The sequence below is a fragment of the Lissotriton helveticus genome, chromosome 2_1 (genome assembly GCF_964261635.1).
Source record: "Lissotriton helveticus chromosome 2_1, aLisHel1.1, whole genome shotgun sequence".
In the NCBI taxonomy this organism is placed as follows: Eukaryota; Metazoa; Chordata; class Amphibia; order Caudata; family Salamandridae; genus Lissotriton; species Lissotriton helveticus.
In genome coordinates, this window is record NC_136059.1 from 1,171,871,723 (window position 1) to 1,171,889,737 (window position 18,015).

Genomic DNA, 18,015 nt, shown 5'->3' on the forward strand with positions numbered 1-18,015 from the left:
CGTTTGTTTCTCTGTCTGAGTGAGAGCAGAAGTCTCTTCTCCCTTTCACTTGCTTGAAAGTCCTCTCTCAGTTGTCTTTCTTTTGTTGTTGTTGCAATCCAAGTCCCTTTTCACTTTCACCTCTTTGTCCTCTTATGTTTTCCTTATGCCTGATGTGCTGATTTGGGTGCAGTCTTTGTTCCAGGACTGACGATGTCGGTAACGGCCGCCATTTTAAGGTCAGGCAAGCCGGACCTTACTTCCCTCCGTTTAACTAACCGGTGACTCTTTACTTATTTAGAGCATCCAATCTTGCGCTGCTTGGCTGGGGCTGGTAGAACCTAGTCCCTCGTGCCGATTCCGTGATCGCGGACTATATAAAGTTTATTTGTCCGCTTTCGCCGCCATTGTTAGATCAGGCGGGGCGGATCGGATCAGTCTTTATCTCCGGTTTACTTAAGCTCTCCTCATCGGATGATCCAAAGGAGGGGGTGGGGGGCACGCTGGAGGGGTAAGGATGCTCATACCTTTACTCGCGTAAACCCCGCTCTTCCTGCCTCAATCTGCCCTCCACGTCTGCAGTGTCCAGACCATGCCCGTAGTCCTCACGATGCTCCCGACGCTGTTTCCAGCTCCTCCTGTAGCGGGCCGGACCAGCGCAGCTCAAGGTGACAAGAGCTGTACTGCTGGTGCTGCCGATGTCTCTCTCGTGTCCACCATTGTGAGCGCTGGCTGTGGACTCTTCGTGTCCAGCTCCCGTCCACCATATATCTCTGCCCTGAAGTCCGTCCTGGAGAGCCAGCCGTCTATATATGGTCCCGGTATGTTGTATTTCGTATTTTCTTTTCTTCTCCCTTTTTCTACTGTTCATGCTAGGTTCCAGGTCGCAGAGAGGGTTTTTGCAGGGATTATTACCAGATTTGGTGATCCCTAATCCCGCCGGAGCTCTTTTCTAGAGCTCCTGTTCGGCGGCCATCTTCCGTGGCTGTTTGTTGTTACTGGAAAACATTTTTGTCTTAGGCCTGTTATATACTATAGATATATTATTAACATATCAGAAGATAACCAGTAGGTTGAAACCTTCTGTTAACTAAATAGGCCCAATTCACAAACTGCATTTCTTAGTACATAAAGTAGAACTACAGTAGTTCTAATCACATACTACAAAATGCATTTCACAAAGCTGTTGCCTTCGCTCTCTTCCTCTCTTTTCTGCGCAGAAATGTCTGCACACATAGATGTACGCTATAGTAACAAATGTGGGATGGTCTAGGGAATTGTGGAAAAATGTTGAATATCTATTACTAAATGGGAGAGCTTTAGGGAGGAACATTCTAATGCAAGCACAAACCTACGAAAGGGTGAGAGGGTTGCTATTCAAAAACTATCAATCTAAAGTTACTACAGTCCTAAAGGCATCAAAACAGGTGTAAATGTACTCCAGACCGGCTTTGAAGAAAGTAAGCATCACAAATGGCATATACACTCCTATAGGAATTAATAAATTAAGGGAATTAAATAACACCTCATAGGAACTAAAGTTAAATAAAATCAAATATATATAATACCAAGTGGCAGTCGCCACTTGTTAGTTATAGTTAGGACCATGTTTCCATATAGAATGGATTTTTTGGTTGTCTAATAACTTTGACTTCGTTTGATAAATTTTCACAAAACTTTCCAAACAATTCTCATCTACCTCAGCTTCTTACTAGAAGATTTCAAGGTAATCCATCAAGCAGGGGCAGAGAAAATTTGGGGGTGGGGGTGTTTTCCCCATGCAATATATCCATAGGTAAATTAGACACAGCTACAGCCAAAACGACTGAAGGGAATTACACCAAATTTGAGCAGAAAGCTAGATCTTGGAATAGAAAACGTGCTTTTTGTGATGTGGTGTTAATCTGTTCGGTAGCTTTTGAGAAATGAACGTTCAAAATGTATGTATATATCATGCCGCAGAGGATCCGTGGATCCCACAGATTGATAGATATGATCTGATGGGCTGCCACCACATTATCAAAGGTGTCCCCGTCCTGTAAAATTATTTAGAAAAATATACAGGAGAGCAGGGTAGGTATGCCCTGCCCCTCTAGGCCTGGTGGGACCTACCTCGGTTCCAAAAACAAATGTATTTTTTTACGGTATCAGGGACAGCGGACAAACGGCAGTCCTGTTTAAACAAAGTATGAATACAGAACAGGCTCCCGCACTTTTCAAAAATAAGCCCCTATGTTGGGCCAGGTGGGAGATTGGCACAACTCTTTGTTTTTGGAAGGGGGGCTTCCCTGTCCCTGTCCACTGTCCACAGTAAACATCACTAAGAAGCCAACTTACTGTGATACAGAGGTTGGCAGCAACTAACAATAACTGATCTGGGGTGGGCACATAGCTGTGTGGTTGTTGGATTTGTGTGTGGGCCTGAGGAAGTCCTTACAAGAGCCTGATTTTTTATTTTTTTTTGCAAGCACTTCCCCTCTCCAACTGGTGGTGACATTGTCTCTCAACCTTGCTCTGCGCAGAAATACTGCTTCTACATCCAATCTGGCTGTGGAAATGATTGCTGCTCCTTCTGCATTGGGGCAGTACATTGCCCCCTTCTTTTTCTAAGCAGAATAAAACAAAAACTTCCCTTCCTCCCCTTGTCGGCTAGAAAATACGTGATTCAAGCATGCATTTCATATAGGATTGACTATTGCAACTTTCTACTTGTAGGACTACCAAAATATCAGTCAGTTAAAGATTCTTTATTTGGCCAGTAAAGGCCATAAAAGCACTCAAATAAAAACAGTTGTACCAAAGACACTTATGAATACAAAGGCTTAAAAAGAGATCATAAATACATAGGAGATCCGATTAACGTGAATAACATATCTAAGACTATTTATACAAACAAGTAGGAGTAAAGGGAGCTCGAAATGTAAAATTCAACAGATAAAGTGCAAGTGTGACAGTACAGTATGTGGAAGAGGTGTGGCGCGCGGCTAGGGCAACCCTACGCCGGACGCTGGGGATCACGGTTCGATCCCTGGCTCCGGTGGCAGGGGTCTGCCCAGCACCATGCGACTCTGGGCAATCGCTCGCTTAATCTTCCCAATGGCCTCCAGAGCCGGGATACCCCTATGGGGTGAGAAATGGGCTATACAAGTACTGGATTTACATGTACATTTTTACATTGGCGTAATCAGAAAGCAACAGGTTCAAACCATACAATATGCCGTCATTAGATAAGCACAAGTAATGCCCAAGGAACGCTAACCAGATTCAGGTTTACTAGACCATGAGCATCTACTTCCTGAGTCTTAAAGCCGCCGAAAAGAAACTTGCGACCCTGAAGAAAACCATAGGAGAGGAAATCATTTGTAGATACAATAATGCTGGCTTTACTTGGACAAATTGGCCAGATCGAAGGAGCGAAAGGATGAATTTTTTCTGCAGGGGGTCATAGCATTCACAAAAGAATGTAAAATGCAGGGTATCCTGATCAAAGAAATTTTCACATGAACATGGCTTTGAGGCACCAAGCTTCGAGAAGCATTTAAGAAAGGCTAATTACTAGTGTATGAGATTAAATCTAGATCTGGTTTACTGGAAGCGATGGTGAGCATTGTTAACAAGTGACAAATAGGGCTGCTCCTGTGGGCTTGAACTTCGTGTGATATATTTTCTCTCCGAAGGCTTACCAATTCCCTACCCTCCCTTTGCCCCGGCAGCCTAGCCAGTAACAGATGTTTAATGTTCCTAATGTCACTTGGGCGTAAAGTCCTAGGGTTTGTATACAAATCAGGACAGCCTAGCCGCCTCATCTGCTACAAGATACCTTAACCAAGGAATAGGTAAGGCCTCCTCAAGTGCAGTACAATCCGCTATTACAAGTTGATTTAAAGTGGGTGCTGGACTTGACCAGATTCTCATCCAGCGCATTAAAGGCACAACTGCGATATGATCAGAGATGAATCCCAGAGCCAAGCTCCTCGTACAACATGAAGGCAGGAGTAAAGGGGGGGGGAGTCTACGCATAATTTTGTTTTCCATCACTTGCAAGTCTTTCACATTCTTGTACCTCCACACATCACATCCATAACTAGCCATTGGAATACATTTATCGCTATCTATACACATTTAACAGGGCGGGTACAGGCTTTGCCCCTAGTCTCTTGGCGAAGTCCATGGTTGCCCCCACTGCCCTTGCCAAAACATTCTTTTTGTGTGCTCTTTGCGCAACCCACGACCCTCTACCATCAAACATCATACCCAAGAAAGGGAACGTTGATACTTTAGTTAGTTCTACTCCCCTACAGAAGAACGTACGCCTAACAGCCTTCTGGTTACCGGTCGTCATACTTCGAGCGAGTCCATAAAACTATAAAAGCATTTAGGAGTATTTGAAGGCCTACAACAGACCTAGCAAACAACACCATGGCATCTGTGTATAGAAGTGCAGGAATAAGTTTGGAGCCGGCTCTCGGGATGTCTTTACTGGTTGCCGAGAGGACATAACCCAGCTTGTTGATATAAAGCGTAAACAGCAAGGGGGCCTAAATACATCCCTGCATAACCCCTCTCTTGACCTCCCAAGAGGCAGACAACAAGATGTCCTCATTGTAGCTCACTGCAGCAGTAATGTTAATATGGGCGGAATGTAGGAAAGCCACCAAATCTACGTCCACACCCAGATCCAAGAGAGTAGACCACAACTTGGATATGGTGACACGGTTGAATGCCGAAGTTAGATCCATAAATGCCATATGCAAGGATCCCCTCTTAACTATTGTGTATTTCCCCACCACTATGTGTAAATTAATACATTGATCTAACGTCCATCTGCCCTGCCTGAAACTGTACTGTAAGTCTGAAATGACATTGAAATTCGCTAACCAGGAGGTTAAACGCTCCAGGATCACCTTTCCCATAATTTGTGCAGCTGAATCTACGAGGCAAATCGGTCGATAACATGTTGGGTGGTGCCTTGAGCCTTCTTTAAAAAAAAAAAAATGGCCTGTGACCAAGATGAGGGGAAGCCACACAGACAGGCCGCGTTAAAAACCCAAGTCAATATCTTGGCCCACGCCGAATGGTTCGCTTTATACAGGTCCGAAGGAACCCCATCCGGACCCAGCACTTTCCCCCTGGCTGTGGCCAGGATGGCCTTATGTACGTTCAAAATGGTGGTATTCTAGAGTCTGCTGTATCTGAAAAAAGGGACTATTGACCACTTCCCAGAACTTGGTCAACACACTTGCCTGACCCAGGGCCTCCTACGCCCGTTTCCTGATAGCCTTCTTCCTCTGCTGGATTGCGATTTTGTAGGCCCTCCTACAAGACCTGACCCCAACCTCATTGCTCGGAATTTGCTTAAGGGCGAGCATTAAATTCCTGAGAGCCTTAGAGCAGGTGCCATCAAACCATTTTTTCTCCTTAACTCCTTTGTACCTGCAGTTGGTGGTAAGGTTATCGGCTATCTGCTTAGTTTGTTAAAAGAATCTAGAACAATTCTTTCCTGCGTTCCCATGTCCAAACAGATTGAAATCTCGACTGCACATTCTACATACAGATTATCTAAAAAAAAGTCTCCGGTATCACCTTCTCCCATTTTAACCTACACGCTTGGTCTTTTATGATGATAGCAGAAATTAGAACGCTCCTTCCCTCCCCTCTGTGTGAGCCAAAGGAATGAACCAGCTCGAGCGTTAAGGGTTTATGATCATTATAACTACTCCAGGAGACACTCAGTTTATGAACTGCAGACACTAAAGGGGCGGAGAGCATTATAAAGTCAATAATGCTCGAGGAAACTTTGCCTGTTTAGGTGGGAACGGGAGCATCCACTCCAGTCTGTTCTAAGCAAAGCAGATTATTACCTGCGAGGAGTTCTTCTATAAGAAGGCCTGATTCCGAGTGTTCAAAATGGGACACCAGCGGTAAAGTGTTCGCATGGCTCTTTACAGAAATACAATCAAGCTGACATTGATGTGTGTTAAAATCACCTACGATTATGGCCTCATAGTAAGAACGTTTCCTCTCCCCATATTGTTTAAGAAACCCCACTAGTACTGTAATATGTTCAATATCAAAATTTCTACAAATAGAATTGTCAAAATTTACAACCAACAGGGGGGGATGGTTTATTGAACAACAGCTCTACTGCTAACAAGTGGAGTGAGGGACAGTCTACGACTCTGGTAGTACAAGTTAATTTGAGTGAGATCAGAAGAATTCGACCACCCTTAGCTCGGCCCACTGGAGGGGGGGGAGCACATTTGAAAAAAGAGGAAAAGCCATTCAAGAAAAAAAGTCTCCTTAGTATCCCATGCTACCTCTAAAGCAATTATGTGGCAACATGCAAGGGAACTCCACCATAATGCATCATCTCTTTTAGACCTCAGTCCCGCTATATTCCAAGACATAATCTTCATACAAGAGGGAACAGGAGTAATAGATTCTGGCTTGGGTGATGAAATAAATGCATTACTCACCTGGCCTGCGGACCTTGGGCCCAACAAATCTGCCTAGGCAGGTAATAGTCAACTGTTGCCAACTAGCCCATCTAAACTTAGCAAGGGTTTGAATCTGTTGGCTAGTGGAAGTACGATCCTACCACTATCGCCCTGAGTGATCCTCGCTAGACTGAAAACAGACCGTCTATGGCAATCAAGAAGAAAAGAGTTAGTGGGATAAGTGTTGAAGGGGAATAACCTTGATTGTCGTTTTAGAGACTTGCATGAGGTTACTCTCAACCAGCTCTTTAGCATGTACAGGGTGTCTTACATTAACTATGACACAGTCCCCCTCAACGTTTTTCCTCACCCAATGACCCACCCAACCCACTCTTCTGACCATTATAACATGAGGGGGGGCGGGGAATATTGCCAATTTACTATATTACTGTCGCACCAAATAATTGACCTTATGCATTAGATCTAACGTCGATTCTTTCGATCCTTGCGTATTTGGTGAAACTCCCAATAAGATGGCCACAAGAGGTGCAGATTCTGGGGGCAGCTTTAAGGATGTCAGAATTACCACTCAGGCCTGTTATGGATCTATTTGTGTTGGATGTGTGAGTTTTGCTCCCATTTCAGGATTTACCCCCTTGCAGGGGATCCACCTGAGCAGTAGTGTCCAGGATATCGGTGGCACGGATGATCCCGGTCCCTTGGCTCTCCCCCTGAGTGGATAATATACTGATTTGACTCTCCTGGTTTAGACGACTGGGCTCATCGGATGGATTCCCTGTGCTAAGCAATCCTGTGGGTGTAAGCCCAGCCCCACAACTTATCCCCACAGCCACAGGCTTTGTATTGTGGGTTTGAGCCCCAGCGGCAAGCAGGGAAAAAGAACTGAGCTTGGCCTCTATACCTTCAAGCCGTAACAAAATGGGAGCATACAGTGCTTTTAACGAGTATTCCAACCTAGGAAATAGATTGTCTGAAAATTGCTCCAAGTCAATTTTGGCTGACTGGGAAGCCTTATTCTGTGATAGATTCTGGGTTACTCTTTTTCCCCCAGCCTTCTTCCTTTTGAGATGTACTCTTCTGCTGTTCCCTCCCCAGCCTTGTCATTCATGATCATAGTAGATAATATTGCTGAGGGCAAAGAACCAGATACTTCCCCTGCTTCCTCATGATTATCCAAGGGTACCAAGGGTATAGAATCCGGAGTAATTTTCTCAGTTTCCAGGGAAAGCCTCCTCTCAGTCAGGGCTTTCTCTTTAGAGATGCGACCAGCTGCCCTTATTAGAAAAGAGTCTATGGTGGTTACAGTATCCCCGCTGCTTCCCCAGCGGCCATTTTCCTTTTGCCCATTGTTGCAAACCTTGCTCACTTATGGTAGAGAATAGGGTGTCATAGAGAGATGACGTATATTGCACCAGAGAGTGAGCCTTGTTTTCCTAGATTGGCTGGATGACCCGCCCAGACTTCAAGCTATGCAGTGCTATTAAAAAAGATAAGAGAGGGCAAAGCACTCATCCAGTCTAAACAAAGCCACCTTCAAAGTGCCAAGGGATTTGACAAAAACAGTACCTTTTGTCCTTTGGGTGAACTAAGAGGTGTTGCCCGTCCGCTGGCGGGCGCAGACGGGCGCACGCAGCGGTACACCCGACCAGCAACGTGGGCGGCGGCTTTGCCGCAACACACTCTGGGGCCTTTGGTTCTCCTGCCCCCTCCTGTGCAATGCAGCAGTGCAGCAAAAGGCTAAGTCTTTTAAACAGAGTGCAGATGCTTCAGAATGAGGCGGCTGACTGATTTTGGGTCTGCAGAAATCTTCATCAATTTCCAGTGAGCTCAAGAAGCTACATTGGCTGCTTGTCCACAAAAGATGTCTGTTTAAAGCTTTGTGCTTGACCACAAAACCATCTAAAATGGTGGACAGATGCCTTATATGGCCTCACTATATTCCTGGTAGCAGCCCTCTTGTCTTTATCACATCTCAGTCTGTCTGTCAGGTAAAGGTCTAGAAATTTAAAAAATAACTATAACGTGTGGCCGCTCCCTCACAGTGGTGATACAGCCTGGAATTCTCAGGCACTATTTTTTCAGTTCAAATCTATCTGTTTTTAGACAGCACCTGCAGACTTTCTTCATCACTAATGGTAGATAACATCTGGGGAATCACCTGTGTTGTGGTTATTTATAGCTGTCTCTTTCTGTTCAGTGCCAGGACATTTCCTTCCTGAAGATGTCGATTGCCCTCTATAAATTTGTTAATCTGTCAATCCTAGCCACTCCCTGCAAGTAGCGCCGAACACAACGCATGGCAATGTCTGTGCTGTAATTATTGACAGCTTCGAAGGTGAAGCGAAATACAGTAGAAACCACAATTAGAGATACGGGGGCTAAGGGGGAACAGTGCGAGACCCGACCCTCTCGATAACTGAGAACTAGGGTGTGATTCCATCCATACCATTACGATTTCTCGAGCTCTCTTTCATGACCCAGGGGAATCCCAGAGACAGTAGCTCAAGAGCACCTGGGAAAGTTGATTCCCACGAAGCTGGTACATACCACTCTCACCATGAACTGTTTCCTTTCAGGGTTATGATAAATCCCATACTAATATGATACTTCTGAAGTCTTATGCATAGTATTGTGTGTGAGTGATTTAACAGGAAAGTACTTCGGTACACACACTGATTGGACAGTCTGTTACTGACTTGTCTTGGTGGCTAGATGAGTCCAGAAATTCCCCCACCACCTCCCTGAGTGAGCTCTGGATTGTTAGTCTCAACTGCCCTGAGAGTCAAGTGCTAAAGAAGGTACTTGGTGATTCATTTTGCGCCCAAAGGTAGGGTAAATCCTGGACACTAATAAACCACTCTGGTTGATAATGTCTGGGCCAGTTTCTTAGACTATGCAGTGAATGCTAATATTGTTGCAATGATTTATTTGTAGTCTCATTTTCGGTGCATAAACAGCTGTTATGGTACCATGGAATATTTTTTGGGAGGGACGGGGTGTTCACGTGTATGCTAGTAGACTTTCTCCCTTATGAATGTTCTCCTTGTTGGATAGTTTACCTTCACGGAAAGAATATCAAGGTTTTCATTGGCCAGTAATATTTTTGCCAGGGCTTTCAGATGGTCTTTTCCGCATGTTTCTTTTACAGCTCTCTTGCGACTCTTAAATCCCCTACTTTTATTTACTTTCAACCATTGTCTGATTTACTATAGTGCAGTGCTCTTCCAAAGTTCTTCCTCTGCCTCCCAAATTTTACTCTTCCGTAACCATTCTGTTGTAAGCATGTCTTCCTCATTTCTGACATTATAGAAAGTTCCTGATTTTCAACATGAACGTACCACTTCCGTGATGTTGGTGCTAATGTTCTGGTCCAATATGTGTCCTCCACCCAGGAATAGTTTAATATTCCTGCCACAAGATTTATGGAGTCTGCATGGTTACAGTCTGTCTATGCCAGTTCAAAATGTATGTACCGCACTGTGCCATTTTCATTCTGATTCAAGTACATGATCTTCATCTCTAGAACGTGTGGAAATCCATTTTGTACCTGTAAGAAATGCACGTCTTGTATGGATTAAAGATCTCATTGACTTTACTGTATCATTTTAGTGGCTGAAAATGTTCTTCAGAAAGATGGACATATTCTAACTGATCGTCGTCTTCCTAACTCAGTCCCTCTGAAAGTAGTCCGCTATGGTGAACATGTGAGTTTTTTCACTGCACACACAATGCTCCTGACTGTTTCATTATCATTTCTGTAGTTCACTGACCTTTTGCTCTTTTTTCTTTTTAGGTCTTTACATTTGCCTCTGCTATCCTTGATTTGTCCCTTTTTTGTGAACAATGGCTTCTAGAAGATCTTGTAGAAGAACTGAAGAAAAATGTCCCTGACCTATTCTTTAGTTCATTGACATCAGATGGAAAAGTCACAGTAGAAGGATCCTTCCCAGCTATCAGACAACTTAGAGAATTTCTTGTGCACATAAACTCTGTTGCAGAAAAAGGCAGGGCTCATCTGCCTTCAAGAGTTGGGGAAAGCTCAGAAGCGATCCCAACGGCTAGCACAACACAAGAGTTGAAACTTCGTTTGGATTCTTCTTTATCATTCAGAGAAGAGAATAATATTGAGAGCTCAAGTCTCTTTCTTGATACGGATGTATGCCTTTTCATGACGGATATTTGTAGGAAAGACTTTGATAAATGTTTAAACACGTATAGTGTTGTATGTGATATGACGAAAGATGCTGATATTACTATGCTACGTTTAAAACCTGTTGGTGCAGGCACTGATCCTAGGCAAGTTGAATATGCCAAAATGGACATACAGATTTTGTATCAAAGTCTACAACCTCTACTGCGTAAAGAGAGAATTTATCTTGATGACAAACAAAATGAGAGCCATATCATTGATGAGTGTAATACGTTAAAACATCAGTTTTCTGAAGTTCTTGTTATTCCATGTGGAATATATATTGACGTAATAGGGCGTGCCTCTGATATTTCTTTTTTTATGCAAGCTTTGACCGAAAGGAGTTTATACAAAGGCCAGGATATGCCACTGAACAGGACCCGCAGGTGACCATAGTTAGAGCAGCGATATTATGATGTTGGAGTTAGAATTCTGAATTCTTTTTGGGTAGTTGATATACATGATTACTGTTATGTGTATTAAGATATTAACAGAAGTTAACTAAAGGCAATATCTCAAAAGAGCAGTGTCCTAAGTAGACCTGAATATCAAATAAATAATGTTTCTTAGATGCTTTTCAGAGCTAGAATATAATATTGAATAATATTGTCCTGTTACAATGCACATGGCATCCATCCTGCTATTCCCTACTCTCTCTGCTAATCAAATTGATGCACAAAGAAGGATGATGATTATCATGTGTAATATTAATTAGTGCCCATTGGTGGTCACATTTCTGTTGCATAGAGATCATTCAAATCCAGTATTACCGCAAACATTGACTCCAGGGAATACAAGATGATGTGTGCGGGCCCAACAATTCTGAAAGGGATTAGGATTTCTTACTACTTGCAAACCTTTGTTGAGAGCTTCCCGCCGCCAGAAATGCATACCTCGGGCTCCAAACTACTGTTAACATTTTGCATCAAACAGAATTGAGCAATTATTTATCCAGGGTCCACAGAGTGGGCAGTTATTCTTGTTGCATAAAGTTTCTCATAACCACTTCACCCCGACCTGTGTCACCTATGGTCATTTAGTTGTCCACTCTCTCAACTCCAGCGTAAAGTCCTGCGCATTATCATGTCTTCCTAGGTGTTACTTTTCTTTTTGTAAGTAGGGGCACTGCAGAGCTTTTTCATTCAGTTACTGTAAGGAATGCCAGACAACATTTGTGAAGGTTCTTATGTTTGATATTGGGTCAATATACTGTTACTGATAAGCAATGGTTAGTTTGCTAGTCATTTTAAATTATATTTATTCATATGTTTTAAATGGTTTCGTGATTGCTGTGTGAGGTGCCTGTTTGAAGAAAAATTGTAGGTACGTGATTAAAGTGTAAAGAAATACAGTAATGGAGAAGTGGAATTGTGTTTGTACTTCTTGAAAGAATAAACAGCATGTGTATTTTGAAGAATATCATTGTAAAACAAGTGTTGTACAGAAAGGTAAAGATGAAGGCAAGGTGCATCCAGAATCAGACTTTTCACAAAGCTCCAAGTGAACATCATCCTAGATGACCTTATTGATAGGATGTTATTGGTAGAGATGCTTGGAGTGTCTCTACACCCACTAGGCTATTTTGTTGTAAGCTGAACATCAATTGGTCTTCATGTGATCTACAGGTTACTATCTGTAGGAGGCTGGCTTCGTATATGGTGCTCATATATGTAAGTGTAGCACCCTGTACTAATCCAGACAACCCTTGTGGTGATTTTAGTCGTCTTAGACAACCATAGAAAGGCCCTCTAAGTGGTAGCTGTGGAGAGCAGCATTCAGGCTTAGTCCAGAAGGAGTGTAAAGCAGCTTGTTTTACCTGATCGTAATCGTATTGGTAAAGGTTAAGTGAAAAAGAGCCACACAATGTATTTATAAAAGTAGGTATTTATTATAAGACACTCACTAACACATAGAGATATCTCCTACCTGGAGATTTACACAATGCACACAATACTTTTGCAAAGAAAACAGGTAAGTAGCACGATATACACAGTGATCACCAGAGGGAGACCAAACCATATACTAAAATAATGGTATGCAAACCATGACCCAAGCCAAGACTATACCCAGAAGATGCAGAAGTGCTGGGGACCCAAGGAACCACCTGTGATAAGTACCCAGGAACTCCACGGAGGCCGTGTGCAGAGTGGGAAAAAGGACCACGTGCTAAATTCAAGTCAATAGGTATGTCATGGTTCCAATTTTAAAGAAGGACCCTTCCCAGTGGACCCTGAAGACACCCAGTGGAAGACAGAAGGTTGGAGAGCCACCCCTCCCATGGATACACTAGGAACCGGGATACCTACACCAGGGAAGCCGGGGACGTAGATGCGAAGTGGCGTCAGAAACCGCCGTCGAACTCAATGGAGGACTACGGGAAGATGCCGCCAGCCTAGAAGGTGAAAGTGTCCGGTGGATTCACGATGAGAAGTACCTGCAAGCAAAGGGGACAGAGTCTATGCCACACAGGAGTGACCAGGAGGCACAGAAGACCAATGCCCACCGATGTCGGGTGTTGCTGGTGAGGTGACAGTGACCTTGAAGCTGCAGCTGTGGGGACCAGGCGATGCTGTGGAGGACCGGGAGCCATTCACGAGCTGTCCCACATCCGATGTTGAGAGTTAAAGGGTCGGTGTACGTCGGTAGCACCTCCAAGCCTTGGCAACTGTAAACAACGTGGCAAGTGAACAAAGTGCAGTGTCTGGTCCAGCAAGGTCCAAGGGACTCACCACAAGCAGGGGAATTAGAGTAGGCCCCGAGCAATCAGGGGATCCCACTAAAGCAAAAGCAGACGCTCGAGAGGACCCACAGGCCGGAGGCATTGGAGTCGCAAGAGGACCTTGAGCAGCTCACCAAAGATTCAGGCCCACGATGCACGAGATGCGGTGAGGACGAAGATCTTGGTCACAGAAGGTGCTTGAGGATGGGGCTACTTGGAGCCCGAAGATCTTTGAGGAAGAGAGCCAACAAGCCTTTGCCATGGCAAGTCAACGCTGTGCACAGGGGTTTGGTTCCTGCAGTTCCGACGAGGGATACTGGCCTCAAACTCGGTGAGAAGACAGTGAAGGCCTCAATGGAGTTGTAGAACCACCACCTGTGTTACTGAGCCTTTCGGAGTCCGTGGGAGCCCAGGAGCAGCAGTCCGGTCAGCTTGGTTGCAGTGCCTGCAGTTTCAGGGAAGTGACTTCTTCACTTCAAGGGAGGTTCAGGTGTCATGGATGCCCACATGCCTTGGAAGGATACTGTTTGGAACACGGGCACAGATGTTGCAGCGGACGAGCAGGATGACGAGATCAGTGTTGTATGTCGTTTTAGATTCCAAATTAATTTTCCTGACTCGTGCCCTTCTATAGGTACAATTCCCGTTGCCCTTATATAGGCATAGAAATCCAATCCTTATTTAGGCATAGCCCATGCTAACCAAATACAGGCATGGCTACTTCCATCCGTTCATCTAAGTCACAACGATTTCTTGGAAAACCAGACTCATAAGCCGTTAGAGACTTCCCCTTGCTTGAATATTGATTTCTCCAAGAACTCATTTATTATGCATGAACAACTATTCCTTAGGGGTTCATCCATGACGTTCATATGCCCGACTTTACGTCAAAACTGGCATTCCTAAACACCTTCAATGTATAAATATACCTTCACTTGCTATGGCAAAGCACAGTGTGGTTCGGTGCAGTTCGACTACCTACTTGCCCGACGCAGCTCGCTACAGCAAGTGCCGAAGGAAGCCGACTCTCAAGCTGATGCACTGACAAGAAGCTGACATCCTCCTGCCGATAATCCAGCTCCAGTATTTCTGACTCCCCTTGCGGGGTGTTGGGAAATCGAGTCCCGAGACAGAGATACCAACCTCTTTCATTCTAAAGTATGTAGCTGATTAGAACCTAGATAAACCTTTGGCAATTCTTGGCAGAACTAAAACCTATGATAAAACAGCACTTACTTCTTCCCTCATACTAGACCTAGGTTAGGTTCCTTGGGGTAGGCGTATTTTAGAAGCACCAGTTGAGTATTTCTGCCTATGTTATTTATGTATGTATTTTTACATGTCATAGCAACAGGCAATGCTATTACGGGATTATTTTATAATACTATTCTCGCTGTACGCATTATACTTTGCATTCTAAGGATTGTAGCAGTTCACCTCTCTTGCATGAGAAAGAAGAATGTTCAATAAACCCTTTTATTGAAAACGCCAGTCTCACTCTTTCTCTGTAACTCTGTAGAAACGAAGCATGCACGATTGACTGAGTGAAATAGTTGTCTATTGTTTCCACGACTCTGAAGATATTTGTTCCAGTCCTAGGGAAACAAAGTTGTCATGTTTATGCGTTTGTCAGAAACTAATCCCTTCTTGTGTTTTCGAGAAAGTTTCTAGTGACCTCTGAGCTAGCTGGCACTCACAATTAAGTCTAGTGTATTTGATCGAGACATACTGACCTCAGTCCTATGTCGTATCTATAGGGTATATTATTCCAATCCGCAAAGCCTATTGGGAATATAGGAACTACACTACATGGCGCCCAACGTTTGGTAAGGCACTAATTTAACACTAGATACTAAAGTAACTCAGTCGTGCTTTTCTCAGAGACCCATTTTCCCATAAATACTCCAATAGACGTCTGGAGTGGGTAAAGGGATAATATCCGCCATAGCCGAGTAGGACGAAAATCCTATGTATTAGCTTTTTGGGTATTTTTTTCAACGTTGAAGGCTATGATACAGTGTTCCAAATTTTTAGGCACCTTATCTTTGTTTCCTTGAAACTTGCTCTGCAAGCTTTCAGTCAACAATGTCGAATAATGGTACACAACACCGAGAACGGTGGAGCTGCGGCTGATCCAGCAGCTTTTAACATAACAGGTTTTAATGAAACTGACGAGGATCCTATATGCATTCCTATGAATTTAAGGAAAGCCATCACTATAAAACTTATAAAAAATGGCCTAACATCGAGAGGTGGTAGGATAGTTTTTGTGATAGAGGCACATGAATATCACCAGACAGAGGTATTCTATTCATGGATAATCTTCCCTGAAGCAAATCCAGTAACACAAATGTTTCACTTCTATGAAGAAGATGAACCACCAGAGGAATATATTTCTTTTGAGGATATTGAAATTCTACTCACATACCAGGAGCATGAGCTCTGGTTTAAAGGCGCCCTAAAACATTTAAATCACATTACCAGGCTTGGTCACCTAGGTAGACCAGGAGCAACATGGCCGCTCTTAGCCAGCTATACACCACACACTGACATTAACGAAATGACAGATGTAGAATTACGAACTCAACTAGTTGATAAAAATCTATAGACAATTGGTTTAATATGTCATGCGGACTCTTATTGTTCAACCTGCAATAGTGATTCCTCAACATACATCTCACCAGGGGAATACACTAAAAATAACATCACAGACTTTACACTCAGTCATTGGTAAGTTACCTGCAAAGAGGGAACAAATTCCATTCTGCATAGCTAAAAATATTACTCGAATCGAAGCAGTATTTCCTAATACTACCCCTCATGAGAAATGCAGAATTTTAACAATTTGTTTACCAATGGGGATCGCACCACATCTGGAGGCTGCAACACTTGGGGTACAGTCTTCGCTGCTATCTACACTAAAACACATGGTGTTCCGTCCATGGCGGTAATACCCGACATCCTGAAACAGATTAAAAATGAATATGGGGCAGAGCCTGCTTTAAATTTAGGTATGAAACTACTGAAAAATTTCAAACAGGTCTCAGCAATAATATAAGCTAATATTAAAGGTGAAGCAGCATCAGTGGCGATTCGCCAAAAATTAAGGGAATTTGATGTAACTGAGCAACCACAGGAGCTAGCCAGAATAATAGAAAAATCCTATGAAGAATTAGGTAGAGACAGTTTGGGTGATAAACCAGTTAAACCACAACTGTCTGAAAGTCCTAAAAAGATCTTTGCTAAAAACACTCCTACTCCTTCTAAAAAGAAATGGGAAAATAGCAAACAAACTTCTAAAGAGAATCGTTCTCTGTCCAGAGGTAGGTCTCCTCAAAAGGATCCCTCTGAAAGGAGGTACAACCTCAGGAATAGGGATAATTTGAGAAAACCTGACAGATATCAAGATACTGATACACGTTCCTCTCGTACCTTTCAGACTTCGTCACAGAAATCCGAAAGAAGAGGACGGTCAGAAAACAAGGAAGAACGCGTAAAGTCCAAAGACGATCAACACAATCAGAAAAACAAGAAACCTCAATTCACCAAAAAGAAGGTAGCAGGTCTAAAAATCAGACATGCTGAGGATCTTGCGGACACAACTCAAGAACGGGGAATGGGCTCAGACAATGTTGGACAGCGCAGCAGAAGTCACCATAGCTCGCAAAAACTTGAAGGATCATCTGGAGACAGTGGACTTCAATGAATTCGTTCAAGTTGAAAATGCAGATACCAGGGTTAGTTCTCCACATAATTTACATGAAATAACACTCCGGATGGAGGGAGACATACCAAGAAAGATAAGAGCACTCTTTTGGGAGCGACTTATGACATTCTTCTAGCTGAACAAGACTGGCCACCAGAATTTGTCAGGGAGTGCCCACTTGGCGAAGACACCATGCTAGCCTTCTCCAACCACATTCCAATTCATTTAAAATATACCTATGCCAGGAAATGGGCAGTTGCCCAGGCTCCTGTATTATACAAAAATCATGTAGGATGGGATGAGGATTCTCCTCACCATAAAATCCAATTAAAAAATCAACCAACTGCACAAAGGCAGCAGTTAAGCAAGAAGCTAAAAAAAAAACAGGTCAGGGAGATCTTAGATCAACTTGAATACCAAGGGGTGATTGAAACATGCACCTTGTCAATGAACAATCCTTTGTTTCCTGTCTCCAAACCAGACAATACATATCGTCTAGTATTGGATTACAGACATCTAAACTCTTGTTGCAAAACATTTGCAGTGCAAAATGCACACAGTACAGAATTAATCAATAACATTGTGCGTAAAAAATATAAAACCACATTATATATATATATATATATATATATATATATGGATACAATGGGTTAATTCTCTTGCTGCGACAGACGTTGAATACGTTTTTGATCCTTATTTAAAAACACAAGCATTTTTACAATACGAACAAGAATGTCCTCTGCCCACTGAAATTCTGCCTCTAGAGCAGTATGACTATAATTTATACTGACGGATCAGCTCAACCCGCTACGGAGGGTAAACAAGCCTATAGTGCGGCGTGTGCGATCGTTAAAGGTCGTTGGCGCGATGGCAAATTCTGACCAATGGTCACTAAAACACAATCTCTTGGAGATTGTACAGCTCAGCGAGCTGAACTACAAGCATTCAAGATGGCACTTGAGAA

General features: G+C 43.3%; 1 protein-coding gene across 2 annotated transcripts in view; it reads left to right on the forward strand.

Moving 5' to 3' along the window:
- The window catches only part of LOC144818522 (RNA-binding protein 43-like), a 260,825-nt gene extending 245,994 nt beyond the window's left edge, over positions 1 to 14,831 (forward strand). Inside the window, exons 3-4 of one of the 2 annotated variants that reach the window (XM_078676030.1) lie at positions 10,047 to 10,141; positions 10,231 to 11,160. In XM_078676030.1, coding sequence (XP_078532156.1) covers positions 10,047 to 10,141; positions 10,231 to 11,016 — 881 coding nt within the window. In that variant the 3' untranslated portion in view covers positions 11,017 to 11,160. Of the gene's footprint in view, positions 1 to 10,046; positions 10,142 to 10,230 lie in introns of both variants that reach the window. The other variant, XM_078676032.1, reaches the window with a different exon arrangement.
- The last annotated feature ends 3,184 nt before the right edge of the window (positions 14,832 to 18,015 follow it).